This window comes from Ochotona princeps, chromosome 2 (assembly GCF_030435755.1).
Source record: "Ochotona princeps isolate mOchPri1 chromosome 2, mOchPri1.hap1, whole genome shotgun sequence".
NCBI lineage: Eukaryota > Metazoa > Chordata > Mammalia > Lagomorpha > Ochotonidae > Ochotona > Ochotona princeps.
Genome location: NC_080833.1, coordinates 122938734 through 122961578, shown reverse-complemented (window position 1 = coordinate 122961578; position 22845 = coordinate 122938734). Strand labels below are relative to the sequence as shown.

Sequence of the window (22845 nt, the reverse complement as noted above, 5' to 3'; positions counted from 1 at the left end):
AAATATAAATCTGGTGATTGTTGTAGCACTTTCAATTTTTCTCTTAACATGAACTCTAGAAAGGATCATTGACAAGGACCTCCACTAGGGGGTGAGCATGGAAAGAAAGAAGAGAAGGAACTGAAACAGTCAACATGCTGGTGAGCTCTGCTGAAATTTGGCAGATCACAAATTTGCCCAAAATATAGTTTTGATTCATACTATTTGCATCTATCACATGTAGGCAAGAGTTGGTCTACTGTTATGGAAAACAGAAGAATGTGGGAGGACAATGTGGGCAGACAGCACAAATAAGAAAAAGGAAGAAAGTTGGAGAAGGAGCCAGTGGAAGGGAGAATGCACAGGAGGGTAGGAGGAAGTATGGAAAGATGGAGGGAGGGAAAGAAGGGATAACAGAGCAGCAATAGCCTGATAACCATCAGTGTGTATTTTCTAAGTGGTAAGGAGATGCAAGCCAGTCTAGGAAAGGGATGGTGAAAGAGGAGGGTGGTGAAGAGGAAGGGGTTGGGGAAGGGGGAGGGAGAACTGAGACTGGGTAACAGAAATGAAAAACTAAGTTTTTGTGGTGACACTGCCCAGGCACTCTGAAGCACAACAGGCTGCCTTTGAGAAAGGACTCAGAGATCCTCAGGGCTGCGCTGCAAGGCTGAAGGGCTGCAGAAGAACGCAAGAAGGACCAAGCAAAGCCATGGTGAGCCATTCAGTCTCAAAGGTTTCCAGCTTCGCAGGTGGAAAAGGCACAGGAGGAGCTCGTTTTGTGTTTGATTTGAACACAGATAGAAACTTAAAATGCTCTCAGAGTCTCAAAAGAGGGACCTAGGTTGTCCCAAAGGTACTGATTTCCTCTTTTTGGTGTCAGGTAAAGATTCTTGAAGAGGCACTCTTGAGATTAGTAATCTTTCAACTAAACTCAGTGGCTCACAGGCTTCAGAAAACGTAATTTTAAGATAGACAGTAGTCTGTGGTTTTGTCATTTGAGCTGCACAAAAGTGTGTCTCTTAATATTTAGGGAAAATAAGCTGCTTTTCTTTCCTGATGACTATTCAATTACTTAATTTTTTCTGATATTTAGGGTATGGACACATAATAATCAAATGTGAGCTAACAGCACTGGTTCACTAATGACGAAGAACACTTTCAATTCACACTAAATATTACATAGTTTGATCTAACATCTCAGTAGAAAAGCAAGTACTAAAAAATATTGAAATGTAGAAAAAAAAGATGGTGGAAACCATGATTGCAACTTGAGAATAAAATATGACAAATTTATGTACCAATTTTGAGGTATATTTGAGATTACTTTTATTAATCTACATATGAGAAATCTCTTGCCTTTGGACAGGGTTAGCAGGCACGGGTGATTTATTGTGAATTTTAAGGAACTCATAGAGTGAATTTGTACTGTGGCAGTACGATCTAAATGTAACTTTGTCTATTTGCAGATATTTCCGTGGAAATGTCAGAACCCTCAGAGGGCATTGTGGAACATCTTCAAGCTGTGGGTCTGGGTAGCACTCTTTTGTGGTATGTTGTGGTAACTGTATATTGCGAAAACCTTTGTTAACCCCATGTTAACTTTTCTTAAAAACCCAGTGGGTACATAATCACAAGAAGAATAAGGTAGATGGGTGTTGATTCCATCTTTTCTGGAAACATCCCTAGTTTCCCTCTTCCCTTTAGTACTTTGTTAGAAGCCTCTTAACCTTGTCTTTGCCTACTACCCTCCTTGCTGCAAGGGTCAAATCCCACAACAGCCTTCAGTTATGCAGGATTTAGGCAAACCAAGAAATCTCTGATAAGGCACTCAGAGGCTGTACAGATTCTTCAATTCTGGCCAAGGAAGTACTGTTACTGTGCCCTAACACAAGTGTCTTACGGCATATGTGTCTTGTTTTTTTTTTTTTTTAAAGATTTATTCATTTTATTACAGCCAAATATACAGAGAGGAGGAGAGACAGAGAGGAAGATCTTCCGTCCGATGATTCACTCCCCAAGTGAGCCGCAACGGGCCCGCGCGCACCGATCCGAAGCCGGGAACCTGGAACCTCTTCCGGGTCTCCCACGCAGGTGCAGGGTCCCAATGCATTGGGCCGTCCTCAACTGCTTTCCCAGGCCACAAGCAGGGAGCTGGATGGGAAATGGAGCTGCCAGGATTAGAACCGGTGCCCATATGGGATCCCGGGGTGTTCAAGGCGAGGACTTTAGCTGCTAGGCCACTCCGCTGGATCCGGCATATGTGTCTTGTGCAAGCTGGGAACCAAACGCTTGTTTCATTCAATATTCTTTCTGAGACACTACAATGGGTTAACACTACCCGAGGCACTGAGGAAGCAGCAGTGGTCACAACACTTTTCTTCTGCCTTTGAACTTACATTGTGGCAGGATATCCCACCAAAACTTAGGGCGAACATTTATAACATGCTGCTATTTATCCATGAGCCATATCTGTTTCCTGCTTCCATTTTTATATATTTCATTTAATTCAGATCATTGCTGTTTTGTTTACAACTGCTGTCTCTTGTTGAAAATTATTACAAAACCTTAAGAATTGGATCTTTTTTGGGTATTTATTCATGGTGCTTATCTTGCACTGTGAAGACTCAATAAATATTGACAGATTTGAAAGCTTTTTACTCTCCCATGTTATTATTTTTCATATAGTTCATATGCTGTACTTCCAATGGCACGTATTATAGGGTTATTGTGCAATTGTGTGTTTAATTCAGTTTCAAATTCATTATCTTTGAAATCTTCATATGTTAATTAAAAACCAACCATTGAATATTTTTATATTAAGAAAATGATGTAACTGATGTAATAATCCTACATTATTTTGTTTTATAATTTTTTTCTCTTTGCTATGTGGTGTTTAGATAATTAAGACTTGTTCTATTGATTGATGCTTTTCCTGCAACAAAATGTTATATTTTATATGAAATTGGTGACTTAATATGCCATCCTTTTGTTTATTTTGCTTCTTGCCTAACAGAAGAGCTAAAGAAATTTATATGGACTACACATTTTAAAATTAGCTGAATTTTCACCTCAATCATTCTAAGTCAGTGCTAACCAATCAGAAAAAGATGGGTATCCCCAAACTATAGTCCTTACATTTTACTTACAAGAATTTTGACAAAAATTATTGCATACCAGTAAATCTATACAGATTTATATATATATATAAAATGCTATATAACATTATATATAATGCTATATATATAGCAGTAAATCTATACAGATTTTTACTTATTTATAAAAGACACTATATATATAAAACATTATATATATATAATGCTATATATATGTATAGCAGTAAATCTATAACCAAATTTGTGGAAAATAGAATTATGAATACAAATGTTCTTCATTCAATCAGAGACATAGATCCTACTTTAGATCTGGTAACAACTAATAGTGTTGGCGAAGTGATTGTTTATACTCTCGGGCTCTGGATTTCCTCATGTTGGGTGGCTCAGCCTGCATTGGAGCTAGGTTCCTTGCAGCTGGGATATTAGGCAATTTATGTGGGTCACACTGATGTCTTTCAGATTTTCTGAAATATCATGGAATCAGCTGTTGGACTTATCATTATTCTGAAAAACCCATGAACTGGGAAAGGGCTCGAAAGTTCTGCCAAGAAAATTACACGGATTTAGTCGCCATACAAAACAAGGGGGAAATTGAGTATTTGGAAAACATGCTGCCCTTTAGTCGCTCTTACTACTGGATAGGAATCCGGAAGATAGGAAACGTGTGGACATGGGTGGGAACCAACAAGTCTCTCACTGAAGCAGCGGAGAACTGGGGAGATGGGGAACCCAACAACAGGAAGTCCAAGGAAGACTGTGTGGAGATCTACATCAAGAGGCTCAAAGACTCGGGGAAATGGAATGATGACTCCTGTCAAAAACGGAAGGCAGCCCTTTGCTACACAGGTAGGGTGGGCAGTCTGCAGTGCTGCCTCAGGGATGGGGGCAACCAGGCTAGCAAAATGATTAGTCTGAGCCAGTGGAACCCTGGAGAGTGGTAGAGGCTCCTAATTCAATCTATAACTATTCCAACTATCTGTCTAAGTTTCAGTCAAGTCATTTCTGAACATTTTTGGTATGTAAGGCTGTTCCCCACCTCCCAAGGCTGCACCCCTAAATCAAGTTACATCAAGTTTGATCACCACCTAGAGAAACTGAGGATGAAGAACTAGATATTAGTAGCCCTAACAACAAGGCACAGAATGGGAGCTGAAATCTGGGTCAGTGGAGAACTTATATCTGTAGCACCCTAGTTTCTTCACTGTGAAGTGGGGCTTGAGATTCTCTATTTCTTCTTCTTTTTAAAATATATTTTTATTTTGAATTATTTGGAACAATTTTGGATAGGCTGGGATTCGTCCCCCCTCAAATCTATTTCTTCTTTAGTCTAATTTTACATTATTGTAGACAACAAAACATTGGAATAGTTTTGTGTATGAAAGTTTTGGCGGGGGGGGGGCAGCTGTCGTGCACAAGTTAAGCTCCCACTTGTGATGGTATTACCCCATATCAAAGGAGAGTTCAAGTTCCATCTCTGCTCCTTATCAAGCTCCCCGAGAATACACCTGGGAAGGCAGCAGAGGTGTCTTGGGTACTTGGGCCACTTTCACTGTGTGGGAGATGATGTTGGAGTTACAGCCTCCAATTCAACAGTTGGCTGTTGAAGCCAACTGGGGAGTCTCCCAACAGACAGAAGTTCTCTCCTTTCTGTCTCTCCCTCTCTATCACTGTGCTTTTAGATAAATAAACTTTGAAAGAAGAAAATTTCTGTAAAAAATATATGAAGATTTCAAAAGCTGTTTTTTTAGATCATTTTCCCCGTGAAATATAGTTAATTGGGTCTCTTCTAAATTGGATGCATTATTACTTTATCAAGTTTGGATCTTTAAATCTTAGTACTTTCCATAAAGAAATGGGATTCCAAATAAGACTGCAAAAATGAATGAGGTTAGGTCATCTGGGTGTACTGTTTATTACAAATAGTTTCAATGGTTTTGATGTATACTGCTGTTTTCCAAAATGTTATGCAGTTTCAGTGTCAGTAAATTTGTTCTAAAATAAAATGGAAGTCTGTAGCTATGTGTCTATTCCATAATATAGATATTTAGTATACAATTTTATGCTATGAATGTACAAATTGAACCTTTCTCGCATATTAAAATAGTATCAGGCACAAAGTTATTTATGTCTGCTCTTAATCATAAGATGTGTTCACCTTAACATTATTTTTTTTCCCTGACCTCCATAAAGCTTCCTGCCAGCCTGAATCATGTAGCGGCCATGGAGAATGTGTGGAAGTCATCAATAACTACACTTGTAGCTGTGATGAGGGGTACTATGGGCCCCAGTGCCAGTTTGGTGAGCAGTTTGTTTCATTGTTTCTTTTTTATGTAAAGTCACAGGAATCATTATAGCTCATTGAAACTGGTTGGTGCAGAAACGATACTAGCTGTCCTTGAGAAATGGGAAGTTTTGATCAGAAGGCTGTTCTTTCACAACGTTATCTTTCCGTAAATATTTGGTAACTCAGCATGACATTTCAATTCACTTCTCAACAAATGTTTTTGTGTACCACAGGAACATGGAGCTGGTAAAGCAAGTGCTCATCCAACGTTCTGTTTCAATGTTTTTTTTTAAATCGGAATATGTGGCATCACCACGTGGGTGATTTATATGAGGACTCTGGAGTGAGAGCCTCTCATAACATTTATGTAAGGCAACAATACCATACATTTTCATAACTTTTCAGTTTGTCTCCTACTTGCCAACCCTTCGCTTAATTATCTTTATTGAAGGCTTTTGCAATAGTTTCCTAGATGAGTTCCACAAATTTAAATTAGCTCTCCTCAAATACACTTTTCATACTATTTTGGCAGGCTGATCAGTTAAAAAGAACAAAAACACAACACGCATTCGTAACTATCTACCCTTTCATTTCTGCTTATCATTTGGCCTACACAATGAAATCTAAGCACCTCAAGGCCTAGGGTAATGTTTGCTATATAATCGATGTTCACTGAAGCAGTTTTTTGTTTTAATTTTTTTCTCTCAAATCACATTTCTTAATATTCCCTACTTTCTTTTTCCTTCCAGAAACATCATCATATTTGTAGTTCTCCCTAATTGTCATTTGTTCTTTGTATCATATTGACTCCACAGATGCCTTGTTTATCATTTCACACATGATTAGCATACTTGCTCTTCTTTATTTCATTTGACTAAATCTTTTTTTTAATTATTTATTATTTAACTTCATTAATTACATTGTATTATGTGACACAGTTACATAGATACTTGGGTTCTCCCCCCCCCTCCAAAAAAAAGCTCAGGGATTTTCCTCTCTCCTTCTCCTTCTCCTCTTCCCCGTCAACTAATTTCCTCCATATTATTAAAATAGCAAGGGCCTTCAGAAATAGTCAAAAGCCCATCTTTTTGCTATTTAAGTATATCCTGACATTGTTGGTATAGACAGTGGTAGAAAGTCCAGCATCCTATTGTCAGGATCGATTTAACAGTTTCATCGGGAGTCCATCTTTGATTCAGAAGTAGAGATGCATACTGCAATGTATCTCCACTTCTTGATATGAGAGTTTTTACTGCACAGTTCCTCTAGATGAAGATATGTACATGCATGTTTGCCTGTGTATCTACTGATCCTATGTTTTGCATGAAGATTGTGTTGTATCAGAGAGAACATATGATATTTGTCCTTTTGAGATTGGCTCATTTCACTGAGTATAATGATCTCTAGTTGGGACCATTTGGCTACAAATGATAGAATTTCATTCTTTTTAATGACTGAATAATATTCCATGGAGTAGATAAACTACAGTTTCTTTATCCACTCCTCTTTCAACAGGCAATGGCTTGTCTTTGCTATTCTAGATTATATTGCTGTAAATATAGGATTATAGCTCTCTTTCTCATACTCTGATTTAATTTCCTTTGAATATATTCCCAGCAGTGGGATAGCTGGATCATACGGCAGGTCAATTTTCAGTTTTCTTAGCACTCCCCATACTGACTTCCATAGTGGTTTTGCTAACCTACACTCCCACCAACAGTGAAGGAGGATACGTTTCTCCCCACACCCATGTTAGCAGGTGTTATTAGTAGAATTATGAATGTAGGCCAGTTTCATTGGAGTTAGGTGGAACTTCAATGTGGTTTTATTTGTATTTTCCTGATTGTTAGGGGACCTGATTTGCTCATCTTTCTCTCTCTCCATCCTCTTTTATTTTTAATTTTATGATACAATTCCATAGGCTCTGGGATTTTCCTTTCGTGCTCCCCAATTTCCCTCCCACCAGCTGATTTCTCCCATATAATACAATAGTATAGTCCCTCATAAACAGTTATAACTCTATAATTCTGCCATTTAAGTGTATTGTGATATTGCGGATACAGAAATGTCAGATAGTCCAGCAGCCTATTGTCAAGATATATCCAACAGTTTCGTTGATAGTCCGTCTTTGATGTGGAAGTAGAGGTGCTTACTGCATTTTATCTTCACATCTACAAACCCTTAAATGAAAAGCCATGAAACAAAATAAATAAAGGAATAAAGTCATAAATAAAGGAATAAAGAAATAAACCTAAAAAATTTATATCACCATCTTTAAGTTCAGGGACATTTTCTTTCATAAATCATTCTTTGGTCCACAGGATGGCATAAATGTCCCTATTCTGTGTTCTAAAACTTCATGTATTTCTTGCTCTTTTCCTCCACATTTGTTGAGGTCATTTATTTACTTGTCTATCTCCACAGCTGCTGAATTTTTCTTAAGATTGATATGTGTCCCATTTATTAATGAATCTGTGGGATTAGGACTATTTTTATTCTACATCAGGAAGTTGTTTGGGGATCTGAGTCAGACAATTTAATTTAATTTAGACTTTTATTGTATATGGATGATATAAATTTTGTCTTGTTCCTTGAATTTATTTATTCTTTGACATCTCAGGAGTAAAAATCACAAGGTTGGCTCTTATTTAAGATTTTTAGGGCAGGGTGTTAGATGTAAAGATAGATAGATAAAAGCATCCATCTGTTGATTCACTCCTCAAATACCTGCAACAGATAGGATTAGACCAGACCTAAGCCAGGTGCAGGGACTTCATCCTGGCTCCCACTTTATTCATTTTCTACTACCTTTCCAGTCAAATTAGCAGGAGGTTGCACTGGAAGCAGAGCAACTGGGACTTGTTGGGAACTTGAGCTAGGACTCAACCAACCCTCTGATATGAAATGCTTGTTTCTTACGTCCAACTTAACTCACTGCATCACAAAACCAACTTCTCTCACTTGCATTTTATTGATAAAAAATTAAGTGTGAATTTTCCAGTATTTCCTCAAATAGCATGGAAGGACTTAAGTGTAAAGACTTTGCATCCCTTTGGTCTATTGCCAATCAGTGAGGAGAAATAGATACAGTTTTTGGAGAGGATTAGTGAAAGCAAAAGAGCTAAAGTTCTGGAACTGAGCAAGAGTGGAGGAGGAAGATAGAACTGAAGCTGAGATCCTTCCTAGGCTTCACCTTCTCTCGTAAAGACCCATTGTGGAGACTCACCTTTTCTCTATCTCCTGCTCCCAGGACTCCTTCACCTTCAGGGGCTCTGGTCCCAGAGTTACTTCCTGCCTGAACTGGTCACTCCAGCTAACATTTCTATCTATTTAACAGCTCTTTCTCCAGATAATTCCAAAAATAATCATCTGAAGACTAGCTAATGTATAATTAGGATTGCTTAAGGAGCCAACTGCTGTTTTTTCTTTATTGAAGTGATTCAGTGTGAGCCTTTGGAGACCCCAATGCTGGGTACCATGGCCTGCACTCACCCTTTGGGGAATTTCAGCTTCTACTCTCAGTGTGACTTCAACTGCTCTGAGGGAACAAAGTTAATTGGGGTCAAAGAGACCACTTGTGGACCGTTTGGAAACTGGTCATCTCTAGAACCAGCCTGCCAAGGTGAGTAATCTCGGACTAGAGATTTTGTCTTGGCTTTGTTATGTGTTCACAGTCTGAGAAAATGCAGTGAAGTCTTGCCCAAATGTCTGTTTCCTCTTTTGGAGCACAGCTTAACTTAATTTAGATTATGCTATGATGCTTTTCAAAGAGGTTCTTTTTGCTCTTTCTTTCTTACTTTTTAATTTTATTTAGGTTATTCTTAATTAAAATTAAGAATAAAAACCTCCAAATAAAAATTTCAACCTAATGTCTTTCAAGTTTATAGTGTGTAACATGATTTACAGCAATACAGTGAGTGTGTTGGTACTGCCTTTCTTCTTTATTTCACATTTTATTTTTCTTGTTGTCAGGGCATAAATAGTCTTACTGAATCTTGGTCAAATTTTGTTCCTCTCCCTTCAATAACACTTATGTCATGTGGCATCTTCTTTAACACCAACCAATTTCCTTTTCAAGGGGTTAGAGGTCTTTCTTGATTATTTTATGTGGTTTCTTCTTAAAATCAACCTTCACTTTATTTCCACATGACCCTTTACAGGAATAGCTTCCATGAAAAACAAAAACACAATCTTGTTGTCTTTTGTTTGTTTGAAAAAAATGTGTTTTCTTTCTTTCTTTTGACTGCCAAGTTTATCCTCTTAGTAGAAAATGTGTAGCTTGTGAGTTTGTGAAGTTTTGATTGCATTTTCTATGTTTATGCTCCTGATTCACTTAGTTTAAGTAGTGAAAGAACTATCCAAATCCTGTTTTGAAATGATGCAACTAAACTAACCTACCTGCTAAAATCTATGCAAGTTGGACTTGCTTCAGAGAACTTTGTAATTCTTTTCAAAACAGTTTGAGCAAACTTTAAATATGTACAGAATGAAAATTCTCTATAATCATTGAGAATATTTGCAAAGCACTCTTGAGGCAGAGATCATACAGCAACCTTGAATTGCCATCCTTCTTCAAGTGTATTTTCGGGCCCCTCTGGTCTTTTTCCTTGATCCATCACTTGCAAATTATCAAAGAAGATGAATTTTGGGAGTAATTTCAAGAAGTCAGAAATTTGGAATATGTTACAGATAGTTCCACAGTTGCGTCAGTCAGATCTGGGTAAAAACATTTGGTCAATGGAGTGTCTTATTCAGAAGTACTCTTTGTTTTGTTTGCATTGAAGTGATTCAGTGTGAGCCGCTCTCAGCACCTGATTTTGGGACCATGGAATGTCATCATCCTCTGGCTGTCTTTGGATTTACTTCTACATGCACCTTCGACTGCTCAGAAGGATCTGACTTAATTGGGAATAACCAAACTGTGTGTGGATCATCTGGACTCTGGGATAGTCCTAGCCCAAAATGTCAAAGTGAGTAAGTTTGTCCTCATACATCAAAAACTTACAGGTGGAGCTGAAGAAGAAACAGGTTGTGGGGAAAGCATGCTAAACTTCAAAATTTTATTTTGCTAAATATACATGGACTAAATAAAAACATGCATGAAATTACCACAATACGTTTCATCCTTTAATGACATTTGTTTCTTTACTCATTATCTTTTCAACTCAAAACTTTAAAAATCTTAACCCACTGTCTTTCATGATTCATTTCTTACCTGGGTTTCTATTCTATTATCATCTGATTTCTCTGTCAGTTCATTTAGCTACTTCAGCAAGACTATTGGTGACTAGCCAATAACTACCTAGTTCTTCAAATAGTGGTTATGTCTTAATTATCAGTGGCAGCTTGTGACTTCCAAATCAGTGCATAAGAAGTGACTTATCTTCCACATGTTAGAATAACTGACACAGTTCCTGGAAGTAAATGCTAAAATAAAAGCATACTACATTTTCATGTGAAAGAATGATGACCAATGTGTTTCCCTGAGATCGTTGGCTTGGATGATAAAAGCTTTTAAGCGACAGGATCTGTGTGAGCACCAACAGAATATGCCTTCTGTGTAACCATAGTAGAGTAGAGTGGAATCAGGCCAGCTGATAGTAGAGAAGTATTTGTTAAGCTTATTGGGGGCATTTTCTTTTAATGATTGGCTAGTGTCTATTTCTTCATGTTATGTATGAATCCTCTAAGAGCCCACAAATTCTTTCCATTATGGAGTTAGGGTGTAGGAGTGGATGTACAGTCAAGAGGTCATTAAAGTAATATGGAGAATTAAAGCACATGGACTCAGGACCAATGAAAAGTCAAGGTTTTCTGGCTACTGGTATCAGAAGACAGATTTTCTTTGTATTATTGCCTTTTTAGTGATGACTTCCAAATTAACTTAGTTTTTGTTTGTAAGAAGAGATATAGATGTGTTCTTAATGGATACATGGAAATGGTAAGATTGTATCATTTGAATGATAGAAACTGCAAGTCTTGACAGGTAAACCATATTTGCTTAACTGAATAATTGGTTTTATTTAAAAGCACTAACAGTTCCTTTCATTACTGAAAAATGCTCGGTTCATATTGTTGACTTTCACTTTTTTCCAATGTGATATTCAGTTTTCCAGATTCTGTCTTGTGTTTCACAATTCCAATCACTTAACAAGACCATGGAACTAAATGGCAATCAGGGTTACTTCTCGAGCATTTTAGAAATGCTACCAGGAATCCCATGAAGCACAAATCTGTGTATTGGGGTTTTGTAGGCATAGAGAACCTGTTGTGGACCTCTCTTGGCCCTCCCATGTCTGTTTTCTAATCTGTCACATGGCATCATATGAGCTATTGCTGGAAAACATAAGGTAGAAAAAGTCAAATATGCCAAGACAGCGTAAGGAGATCATGCTATGTGCCTGACTGATTTTTCTTGCAGAGGTGGACAGAAGTTTCTCCATGATCAAGGAGGGCAGTTATAACCCCCTCTTCATTCCTGTGGCAGTCGTGGTTACTGCATTCTGTGGGCTGGCATTTATCATTTGGCTGGCAAGGCGACTCAGAAAAGGTATGTAAGTTTAACTTTACATGAAAGTAATACAACTTTAAAGGGAAAAAGGAAAAAAAGAAATTCAGAGAAAGTTAAATGTCAAAATAAACTGAAGCACAATTCTGAGCCTTATGTTCTGTGTCTTTAGTCCTTGGGACTTAGGCTTAGTCAGCCCACTGCAAACCTTCATTGAAGAAAGCTGGTTGATTTTTGTTCCTTGTCAGATATTTAAGAAGTATCTGTTATCTTCAGAATACCTTTCGTTGGGGGTAGTTCCAGCTGATGAGCTAGTCTAATGATCCTTTTCTCAAATGGAGGCAATGGATGCATAAACTCTGTCCTCTTATAGCCGACATGTTGTCGATTTCAGAATTGCAGTTCCATTGAGAAGTGAATGTAATGTTAACTGAGATATCCAAGGACTACTTCCAAATACCTGACCTTTATAAGAGTCGCATACCTGTCTGTCACCTGATGTGGGAGTTGCATTGTCTCTGGGAGAAATGTCCATCTTTTATTCCTTGTATCTATTCACCAAGCACACAACTCCACTCAAATTCACTGTATACACCTTCTACTCCCTCCTGGAATGTGCAAGACAGAGAAAATTAAGAGTTCCTTGAGGAGTTACTATCTGTTGCCTGGAATAATAATAGAGTATTCTCAGGGAAAACAGCATCACTCCCCCCTAACCTCCATCCTGAGTGTGTCCAAGCCTTAAAGTAGGACAAACCTACCAGTGCAGAGCCACAGTCCATAGCAGGTCTGGGCCATGTGTTGTCCTCTTTGCCCAAACTTACCATGTGGAGCCATTCAAGACTTGAAATTCATGGACATGGGGCATCCTTTGGGATACAGATTTTAAGGGTTGGAGTCACGGATAACCTCAAAAAAACTACTAACCACTTGACCTGCACTGCTTTCATGTGGGGTCGGTTAATACTACATTAACTTAACTTTCTGTCATATTTGCCAGTGTGTGTTCCATTTGCTGAACATGGCATACAATGTTTAGAATTATTACCTACCATCTTGAAAGATCTTCCCCCTATAATCTGATAGTTCTGCATTTTAGAATAAAGGGTGTTAAGTTAATGTTCTAGATGACCCTGAAAGACAAACGGTGAGGGCACTGTTCAAGTGCAAGAACTTCATTAAGGTGATTACAGTACTGGGAAAACACCGGCAACCCTGCTGTTAGATATTCTGCAAAGACTGAAACTTAAAGCCTGACCCTAATATAGAAACCCTCTCCTCCTCCCATACTTCTGACTTCCTCCGGTGGTAACAGAACTAAGGCAGTAGAAAACAGAGGAGGTACCAATATGCCCACTGTGCCCTACATCACCTGAAGGATCTATGAGTTGTAAGTTACCTTAATAAGGAGGCTTTATTCTTAAATTCCAAAATCCCTCAGTAAATGTTTATATATTCAGAAGAGAATCAAAGATGTGTGTATTTTGTGAGGGATTTGTTGGGTAAGACTGTTTCATGGGCAAGGATGAGAAAAAATAGTAGGGTTGTTTTTGCATTTTTTTACCTTGGAGTCATTTCTGTACAAGATCTCAACGTGATAACGTGAAAACTGCATACCCCTGCTGTGGGAATCAATGTGGGGCAAACAGGAAATAGAGAGCGGGCAGTTGGTTACGGTTGTGCCAACAAAGAGAAGAGAAGCCCCAAAGTATCACTGACTATATAGGGAAGTTGATGTGTCTTTAATGTAACATTTAGATACATTTGAGAGACATCGACCAATATCTCTAACTTTGAAATAAATGACTTTGTCTTCCAAAAATTTTAGTCCTAGGTTGGTCTTTAAGATGTAGAGATTATTTTTCCCCACAGAGATTGTGTTAATAATAATGGCTAGGTTCCCAGGCTATTAGACAGGGATTTTGTCAAACAAGTATGTCTCTGATGCATTCACAAGGTTAAAAGTTAAAGTTAATGAATCAGTGTGTATAAAGGACTTACAAAATGTGGAAATAAAATTAAATATTCAAAAATAGACTTCATTTCCCAACATAAGCTCCAGTAAATTCAAAGCAGCCTTGTGTCACAACAGCCATTTAACCTATTCTTAAAGAACTGAAGGTCCTTAAAAAATTAACCTTATCTACCTAGTCTTATCAACATTACTAAAAGAAGTAAAATGGTTGCCGTCTAAAGATTTTTTTTAATGATTAGGAAACAGAAAGAACCCAAAAGAAATCAAATCAACATGGAATTGGGTGTCTAATGACTTCTCAAAATTATTATGAGGCTGCCCTTGCTTGATAAGAAAAATGAGCAGCAACATTTTGGCCACGATGTTACCATTTGTGTTCCCGTACAAAGTCAGCAAGCAGAATGCCTTTCTCACCCTAAGACACAGTTGCCATGACTTCTGCCCTTTTCTGTCTGCTTTTCCTTGACTCGACCATTTCCATCATCTGGTAGCCATTGCTTTGACCATGCTTTGTTTACAGGATCAAACTTCTGTAGGAGCAGGGAGTAAAAGTGGGCATGCTCCCTAACACCACTGGTCTTCAGATGTGTGAGACTTCTGTTTTCCTCAGTTGGGAGCATTTTTCACCTGAACCAACACAAGGGGTTAGAACAGGGCATGAAACTGAACGCATGCCACTGTTAGTTCCTCTTTCTCCAAAAAAAGAGCTCCTCTTGGTGAGAACAGCTTCTTGCTCATCTACTGTGATCTGTTTCATTGCTCCTCAAAAAATAAAATACAAATATATGAAGAAAAGCAGATTGAACCTGAAGTTAATTCATTTCAACTTGTTATCTCTGCTCAATTACATTTGTTTCATGTCATCAACAGGCTGAATTTTGGAAGAAAAGATTTTTAATTAAATTTTGTGCATTAATTTACATTTTTAGATTCAAAAAGCAGGGAGAAATGAGAGAAAGAGAGAGATAGGGAGAGCAAGAGAGAGAGATCATCTTCTGCTTCATTATCCAAGCACCCTTCATTGTTGAGTTTATGCCAAGCTAAACTTGCTAACTCAGTCTGGCTCTTGTACATAAGTACCTGAGGTATTACCTACTCTAAGAGGAGACAAGCAGGAGTTGAAACTCAAAACACTGACATGGGATGTGGACACACTAATTGGGATTTTATGCTTATCTGAATGCCTGTCCCAGAAGAAAAGATCTTAAATAGTAATTCCCAACACTTTAGAGGATTAAGCAATTATTTAGCACTATGCCTAAATGTTAGGCCTTGATTTAAGTACTTTAAATACACTTGCATTTTTTCTACTTCGTGAGGGAGTACAATTATTATTCCCTTTGTATAGATGAAGAAGTTGTCGTTTAGAGAAGATAAATAAATGTTCAGACACATTGTATAACAGGCGGCAAAATAGGGCTTGGCTTTCACCTTTGTCTGGTATAGTGTTCTAGCTTACAGCCAATGAAATACCAAAATGCTATGTCTCAAATGATTCTTTTCCCTTAAAAACATTTTTTTTAACTTTGTTTCCTCTGGACCCCAACTTTACAATTCATTTATTTATAGATTTCTTTTTAAAAAGGGAACATGAAGCAACTTACAAAATTCATTCCACATATCAAATTAAAAAGTAAGAAAAATAAAGTCACTGTTCAAGAAAGGGAAATAAGTTAGATCCGAGGTTGAAGTTTGGACACAAGTCTTAAGCATTTAATTTATAGAAGTGATCTCAGATCTGGCTCGGAATTTTCTTGCAGCCAAAGGAAGAAGCTAAACCGGTGTGACATCACTGTGTTTCGTAAGATGAAAACACAGGAGTTGTTGCGATGAAGATGTGCCATTCCTAACCATGAAACCTGAGTGAAAATCTCTTACGAATTCACACATAGGAGCTGTCATGAGTTGTACTGCTACATATTCTTACTGTGTTAGTGGCCAGTGCCTTGGGAAGAAGTTGCACGTGGAGTAAGATGGCAGATTTGGAAGGTATATTAAATGTGATCACCAGGCACTTTAGCCAAGGCATCTGTCTTCCTGAGAGCACTGAGGATGATGCAAGGGAACCCTAAACGCTATTTGAATGAATGTATGTGTTCCAATGTGGGTGCCACTATTTTAACCAGTGCATTAGGTCTGTATCTTAACAACCCATTATCTTGGGTCAGCCAATATCTCACGTAGCCAGGGTCTATCTATATGGGCTACACTTCAGAAGACAATTTTGAGGATGATAATCCTTCCTTTTTGTCACTCATGTGTTGGTTACTCAGTGACGCATATTTTTTATGGTGCTGTAATTTGTTGTTGCTGTTGTTGCTGTTGTGGCTGTTCTAACTCATACCAGTTATTGACCTTGTTTCATGGCTTCTCAATCACGAAAACGTATAGTGGTGGAGTATTGGGGTCTATCATATACAGATGTGGGGGAACAATGGAACATGCATCCCTGCTTGCAGATGAAAGATGGATTCCCAATGAAACTGTTGGACATGTGTAGACAATGGGATGCTGGACTCTCTGACATTGTCTGCACCAACAATGTTGGGGTACACTTAAATAAGAGATTGATAGAATTATGATTCCTTATGAAGGACTACACTATTGTAACAAAATGGGAAAAACCTGATGGGGGGTGGGAGTTTGGGGGGGGGAGTCCCAGCCTATACAGAATTGTACCACATAATTCAAAATTCAAAAAAACTATATTAAAATTTTTATAAGAGGGAAGGATTATATTTAAAATTTGAAAATATGTACTTTTTATTCATGCCATGTCTCTATTTTCTTTTCTATTTTTTAGGAAAGAAATCTCAGAAAAGGTAAGGTAACCATTGAAAAAGATGCTACACCTGTTGATTTCCTCTGTTACTGGGTTAAGGGACTTCCTGTTACAGGATAGTCACATCAACTGCTAAAGAGTTACAAAAGTGAAATTCCAGTCCAACTGAAGTTTCCAGATGAAGTGACCAATATATTAACTTCCCTGAAAAGCTATGTTATATTTCTTTATATACCTACGTATTTATTTTGGTACTAGTGGACCTGAAAGAATGAACAAGTATTATCCTACAAGGAAAGAGAGGTTTATGGAAAGCAAGATTTTCTGATTGTCCCTGTTGTACATATTTAGTGGACAGAAGCTTTGCAAACTGTCTCTTGTATGTCTCTTCTCATCCTGAGTGAACATGAGGCCCCCAATACAGTATTCAAGAAACATTTGATGCAATAACATTTGAAAAGTTAATGCAGAGGTATGTCTCCAGTCTCTAGACCCTCAGTGCCTAACAGAGAAGCAAAGGGCTAATACTCTAATCAGAATTGACCTTCAGATATGTGTAAAAGGCAAGCAGCGCAAATGTTACCTATATTTTCCCCAAGGAGAGAATTTTAACTTTTTTACAGTTTGGCCTTGAAGCTCAAGTTTCTTTAGTTGCAGACAAAGCATACCAAGAAGAGATAACAGTCACGTGAAAGAGCTTGGTTCATCAGGCAGAAATGAAAATTGCACAGTGTTTCTAAGTTTCCGTTTACTGATGACTTTGAAATTTTAGGAGGGAGAGTGTCAGCAAAAAAAAAAAAAAAAAAAAAAGAAGGAGAAGGAGAAAAGAAAGAAACAATGTAGACAAGACTTTGGTGGCATATTACATACCCAGCTGGAAAACCGAGGTCCTGCTGAAATGTAAATGAAATTCAAGATGGTTACTGAGTCAACCACAAATTATTATTGAAAAGTTCTTAGTGGTTTAGTGGGCTGTGGCTTAGAGCACTGTTAAGAAACTGTGGAGAGATGAGACACTAAATGCTCAATCATAAAATGCTCATAGACCTGTGTAGAGGAATACAAGCTTTGTTTTCAGGTCTTTGGGATATTACCAAAGGAGTTTAGCAGACATGCCGTCTTTCATTGTGTTTCTCAAGAGGATCACCTTGCACAGAAGCATGGCATATATTGGTTGTTGGTGAGTCTGAAAGCCGAGAGATCCATTTTGATTCCATTTTAAAGTATGAGATTGAAGCTGATGGTGTTTGTCCAGAAAAAAAGCAGTGAGGATGGACTCGAGGCGATAAGAGGAGGTCGGATCAACTTAATCTGTTTGTCAGTGGGTTCAGAGTGCAAGAGATGAGTCAGAGCAATCGCCATGTTTCTTCCCTGAAAACAGAAAGCGGTAGTAGGGTTTACTGCTGAGCGAGGCATAGGAGAACAAATTAAACGAAGAAAACAGTGAACAAAGGAGAATTTTGGAGATGAAGGTCATGAGTTCAGTTTTGTACAGGTTGAGCATCAGGTGTCAGAATTCACTGAATTTATACAAAGCACAGGAAATACATGAAGGTGGAAGACGTAGATGTAGGAGGTCACTGCCATCCCAGAAGGGGCTGCAGTCGTCCAGGGAGAATGAAAGCCAGAACAGAAGATCAGGGAAGGATTCCAAGGAATAACATCGAACAAGTCAGCGTGGGAAAAGGAGCATGAGGAAAGGCTGCCGGAGAGCTAGAAGGGAAGCGATGGAGCCTGGGCGATCATGAATATTAAGGATAAAAGAAACAGAATTTCCAGTGTTGCCAGGAGAACCAGTACGTTTCCACTGGACCTATCAAAGTTACCACTGGGGAGACCATTTTCAGTGCAGTAACCGAGACAGAAAGTAGAAGGCTAAGGGCTGAGTAATAAAAATAAGAATATAGGGCCCAGAGTGATGGCCTGGTGGCTAAATTCTTTGCTTGCATGCACCGCCAGGATCCGTTATGGGCACCGGTGGCTGCTCCACTTCCCATCCAGCTCACTGCTTGGGTCTGGGAAAGCAGTCGAGAATGGGGACCCTGCACCCATGTGGGAGACCCAGAATAAGCTCCTGGCTCCTCTCCTTCTCTCTGTGAATCTGTCATTCCAATAAAAATAAATAAATCTTTAAAAAAGATGAGAATGTAGAGGCAGAAAATATCATCATGTCTTTTAAGAAGTTCAGCAACAAAGGAGAAGGGATAATTCGATGGGCACTCGAGGTCTGTGGAAATTATTTTCTTCTGTTTGTTACCCTGCCTTTTCTGTAATAGCACTGAGGGGTGGAAGAGGTCCTGGTAAAGAAAGGATCACTTTCCTGCTTTAGCTTCCCTATCTCTGTGGCAGGAAACCCACAAGATATTATAAAGATTTCTTTCATACTTGCACCCACTAAGTGAAAGTTTTCTGGTACAATCTACCCAGAGCTGTTTTTGGCCACAAGTATCATCTGCTTGAATTGCCACTAGATGTGAGCAGGTCAACTCGGTTTTATTTTTAAAAATGTCCTAGAGGGATAAGATGTGACTCGGTTGATCGTGCATAAGCATTCGTTACCATATTAGCCATATTAAAATTGTCCTATTAATTTTAGTGCTCAGTGATTTTTCACACTAAATCAGTTGGTAGTTGCTTATTGGGGATTATGTGTTAGCACAATATTAAATTCTACTGAGACCACCAAGAGGAATAGGCCCTAGTCATTGATCAGGTTGAAATATAGGTATAAAACCTGAAAAGTATGAGGCCGGATAGAAAAACCGAGGACAGATTATATATTGAAGAAAAGTCATTCGTGATCATAAAAATTCCTACATGGAAGGTAGAATTGCTTTTTGACGGATGGATAAGCCTGAGTTGTGTGGAGAGAAGCAAGGTGGAAAGGAAATTTGGAAAGGAAAATTGATTAAAAAAAAAAAAGGTTTGGTGCTGGAGCTTGCAAGCATGTTCAAAAGTCAATGGGCAGTTACTAAAGATTTATGCAATAGCAATTGCAAGGGAAGGCAAGCATAGATTTTGAATGGTTCAGAAGTATCTAAATATGAAGAATTATTTTCTCAATTATCTTGGGATATCGCTCATTTGTTGGCAAAGATGATTTTAACTGATTGAGTCATAAAGCTGGAAAGGATCTTGGTGGTGGATAAAAGGCTCCAACATTTTTTGCTTTTTACAGTTAAATGCCTTCCTTCAAGACAATGTTGGAATTGGTTATATTCATAATAAACATTTATCAAGTGTAATTTACATGCTAGGCATTGTTGTGACTATCATACGTGTCTTAATTCAACATTGCCTATAAGCCTGAGAGAGGAGGGGCTGTTAATATCCCATTTCTCGGTAAGAAATCAGAGGCCCCGAGGAACAAAGTGCCCGGCGTGACGCCACTGAACAAATGGCAGAGATGTTCCAGGGATTCTGGCACAGTGCCAGGTGTCTGGCACTGGGAGTTTGTGATGCCCAGGTTAGAGTTGTGAGTCGTAATGATCTCCTCTTCTAGTAACATGATCTTTTTTCTCACTGAGAGTGCTGTATGAAGGCACTGAGAAAAGGCGGGGTTGAAGAAGAAGGGTGTGTTTCTAGACTAAGTTAAAGGTCAAATGAAAACTGCCACATTAAATTCAATGTGTCAGTGTTTTTTTTAAAGCCTTTGAGCTAACCACCAGACAGCTTTGTGCTAATTTCTATTAGCTTTTGGTTAGTGAATGAATGACTGCTTGGGTAATTGTGGTTTCAATTCCTGCTGGATTATTTCGACACTTTTGCAAACAGATTTTTGTTTATCACCTCATTTGGCTTCTAGTTTCTAAATTTTGCCTGGGTAAAAGCTACACCCAAGATACACAGGAAGATATGGTGCCAACCTCAGAGGAGGGTGTATGTGATTTTTGAGAAATGTTTTTATCTCTGTGTTGCCAAGAGTGCAGCTACTGAACTGTGGTTTACGCTGGCAGTTCATTCTGAGACCAAAATGTCAGAACCCAGTTCTGCCTTTGAAACATGATATTAAAACACATTGTATTTGGTTCTCCTATTGTTTCTAAGAACAAAACCGTTGTATCAACCCAAAGCAGGCATTTGCATCATAAAACTAAACTTGTAATTCCCTTAAATCACATCCCACCACAATCTGGCGTTTGGAACAACCGCCATTCCTTTCATGAGTTTTGATTTTCTCCAATTACACTTTCCCTTTGAGTAAGTCTTCTAGTTTCTTAATTTTCTGTTGTTAAAAATCAATATGCACTGTCCTTTAAATACATTACGTCTGGAAACAGAAGCTGTACTTGAGAAATTTCTGTAAGTATGGTTGTGAACTTGAGGCATAAGCCACCCTGCTCTGTGGAGTCGTAGGCTGCCTGTATTGACCACAACCTCTGGGTGGCAGGCACAAGACTGAGAAGTAGTGCTCAGGGACCATTTGCCTTAAAATGTGCTGCAGCTTGTCCAAGGTTTCCACCTGGAAGCATTGCCTGGCTCCTCTTCTCATCTTCGGTAAATACTTGCCTTTGCTACTACCATTACTTTTTACATTATTAAAGTCGATTTTAATGCATAACCTCTTGCTTTTCTTGCAGCAAAGATGACATATTAATTCAACCTCTGTGAATGAAAATTCCTGGCGTATATGGTAAGGAATCACTGGATCCCTCAAAGGCATCCAAGAGAAGATGAAATGTGTTTTCTTCATTGCACTTGGAAAAGGTTCCGTGTGACCAACAGTTCTTTGTGTTCCTGCTTTTCCTCTCATCCATCACCTAGCCCCACCTCAGAATGACTTATATAGCTTAGTCTTTTAGCCTATTTCCTGTGAAAAGAAAAAGACCATGGGGGAAAAAAGATTACTGTGAAATAAAAAGATTTCTGATTTTGCTCCATCTTGTCTTTTGTGGTGTACCTCTGGGCTTCGTACAATGTACACTTACACAGACTTGGATGGCAGCCCTGATTACATGTCTCACTCATGTAAGACATTGGAACCACTAATTCCATGCAATTCATGCACACACTATTTCTTGGCTGTGACACTTGCATACACTTAAAAATGAAATTCAATATTCAAGCACCAAAGTTAACTACATGATCTTGGGAATTATGCCATGTTGCATCTCTCCAGTAAAGATTCATGGGACAAATTTCTCCAAAGATTTTGGGCTTTACATCCTGAGATGTAGTTTCTTTGCTTCCAACATAAGAATGAAATCTGCCTTGCTCACCTTACAGAGCCCTCGTGATGTTGTATCAGGTATTCAATCAATTTGTGAACCAAACATTAAACATAGATATGTTTTCCACATGCCAATTCTTTCTTTCATGCTCTGTTAGCATAGGATTGTGAGTCTTACCTGCAGACTGGAGCACGAGCAGTTCTTGGGATTTTGCCTGAAATTAGAAGCCAACCGGGCCTTTACCCTTTGTTCAGAAAGGAACCAAACCTTCACATTCCACTGCAGAAAGTTGTCTCTGTCAGATACATTCCTCCTGGCGTGTGGTGGAAGGGAATGTGGGGGAGATTCAAAGATACCTGATTGACCTCTAGGTGAGTCACTACTGTTTCTGAAACTCAGATTATTTATGAAAGGGAGATGTCATGTTGTTTCTCATGCAATCATGCTCTAGATGAAAGAACTCATTTTTCTCATTAATCAAAACAACAATGTTCATTAAAGGAACAGAGTCCAAGGAATAGAGAGTCTTACGTTTTTCTGGATTTGTTTGCCATTTATCGATGTGCCTTGGTTGTGTTAGTAGAGTTCCCTGACAATTTTCAATCTCATTGTATTGTTGTAGCTTGGATAAGAATGTCTGTCACACCCCCTTAGTGGCTCCACCTTGGACCCTGGGCTTCTCTGAAGCTGTGGTCTCTTGTTGGACACATGTCTTACATAGTCCCAGGTTTCTGACGATTTAGTGAGATACATAAGATGAGATACACAAGAGGATTTGTTCTCAAATCAGCTGCTGGGAAACAAACAAATTGATCTTCTAGGCACCTATGCCCTTCACCTCAAAGTTCCTATTCTCTACCCATTGTTTCTCTTCACCTCCCCTTTTCTGCAGAATTCTGCTAAGAATTTTCTCTCCTGATTCCATTGGTTCTTTCTGTCTGTTCACATATTCCATTCAGGAAAGAAAAACTGCAATCAACAAAACTGCCCACCACTCATGGCAAGGCATAGGGAAATTACTAGTAAAATAACG

The 22845-nt window shown here is 38.6% G+C and overlaps 1 protein-coding gene across 3 annotated transcripts; it reads left to right on the top strand.

Moving 5' to 3' along the window:
- Positions 1–546: 546 nt before the first annotated feature.
- On the top strand, positions 547–21466 carry SELL (selectin L). Of its 3 annotated transcripts, XM_058660624.1 has the most exons (10): positions 547–691; positions 1446–1527; positions 3552–3938; positions 5283–5390; positions 8813–8998; positions 10161–10346; positions 11798–11926; positions 15900–15948; positions 16663–16681; positions 21222–21275. In XM_058660624.1, the coding sequence occupies exons 1-8, from the start codon at positions 689–691 to the stop codon at positions 15929–15931; spliced, it is 1113 nt and encodes a 370-aa protein (XP_058516607.1). In that variant the 5' UTR covers positions 547–688; the 3' UTR covers positions 15932–15948; positions 16663–16681; positions 21222–21275. The 3 variants fall into 3 exon arrangements, with proteins under 3 accessions (XP_058516607.1, XP_058516606.1, XP_058516608.1); XM_058660623.1 differs by lacking the exon at positions 15900–15948 and having other exon boundaries at positions 21222–21466; XM_058660625.1 differs by lacking the exons at positions 8813–8998; positions 15900–15948 and having other exon boundaries at positions 549–691; positions 21222–21466.
- Positions 21467–22845: the final 1379 nt, after the last annotated feature.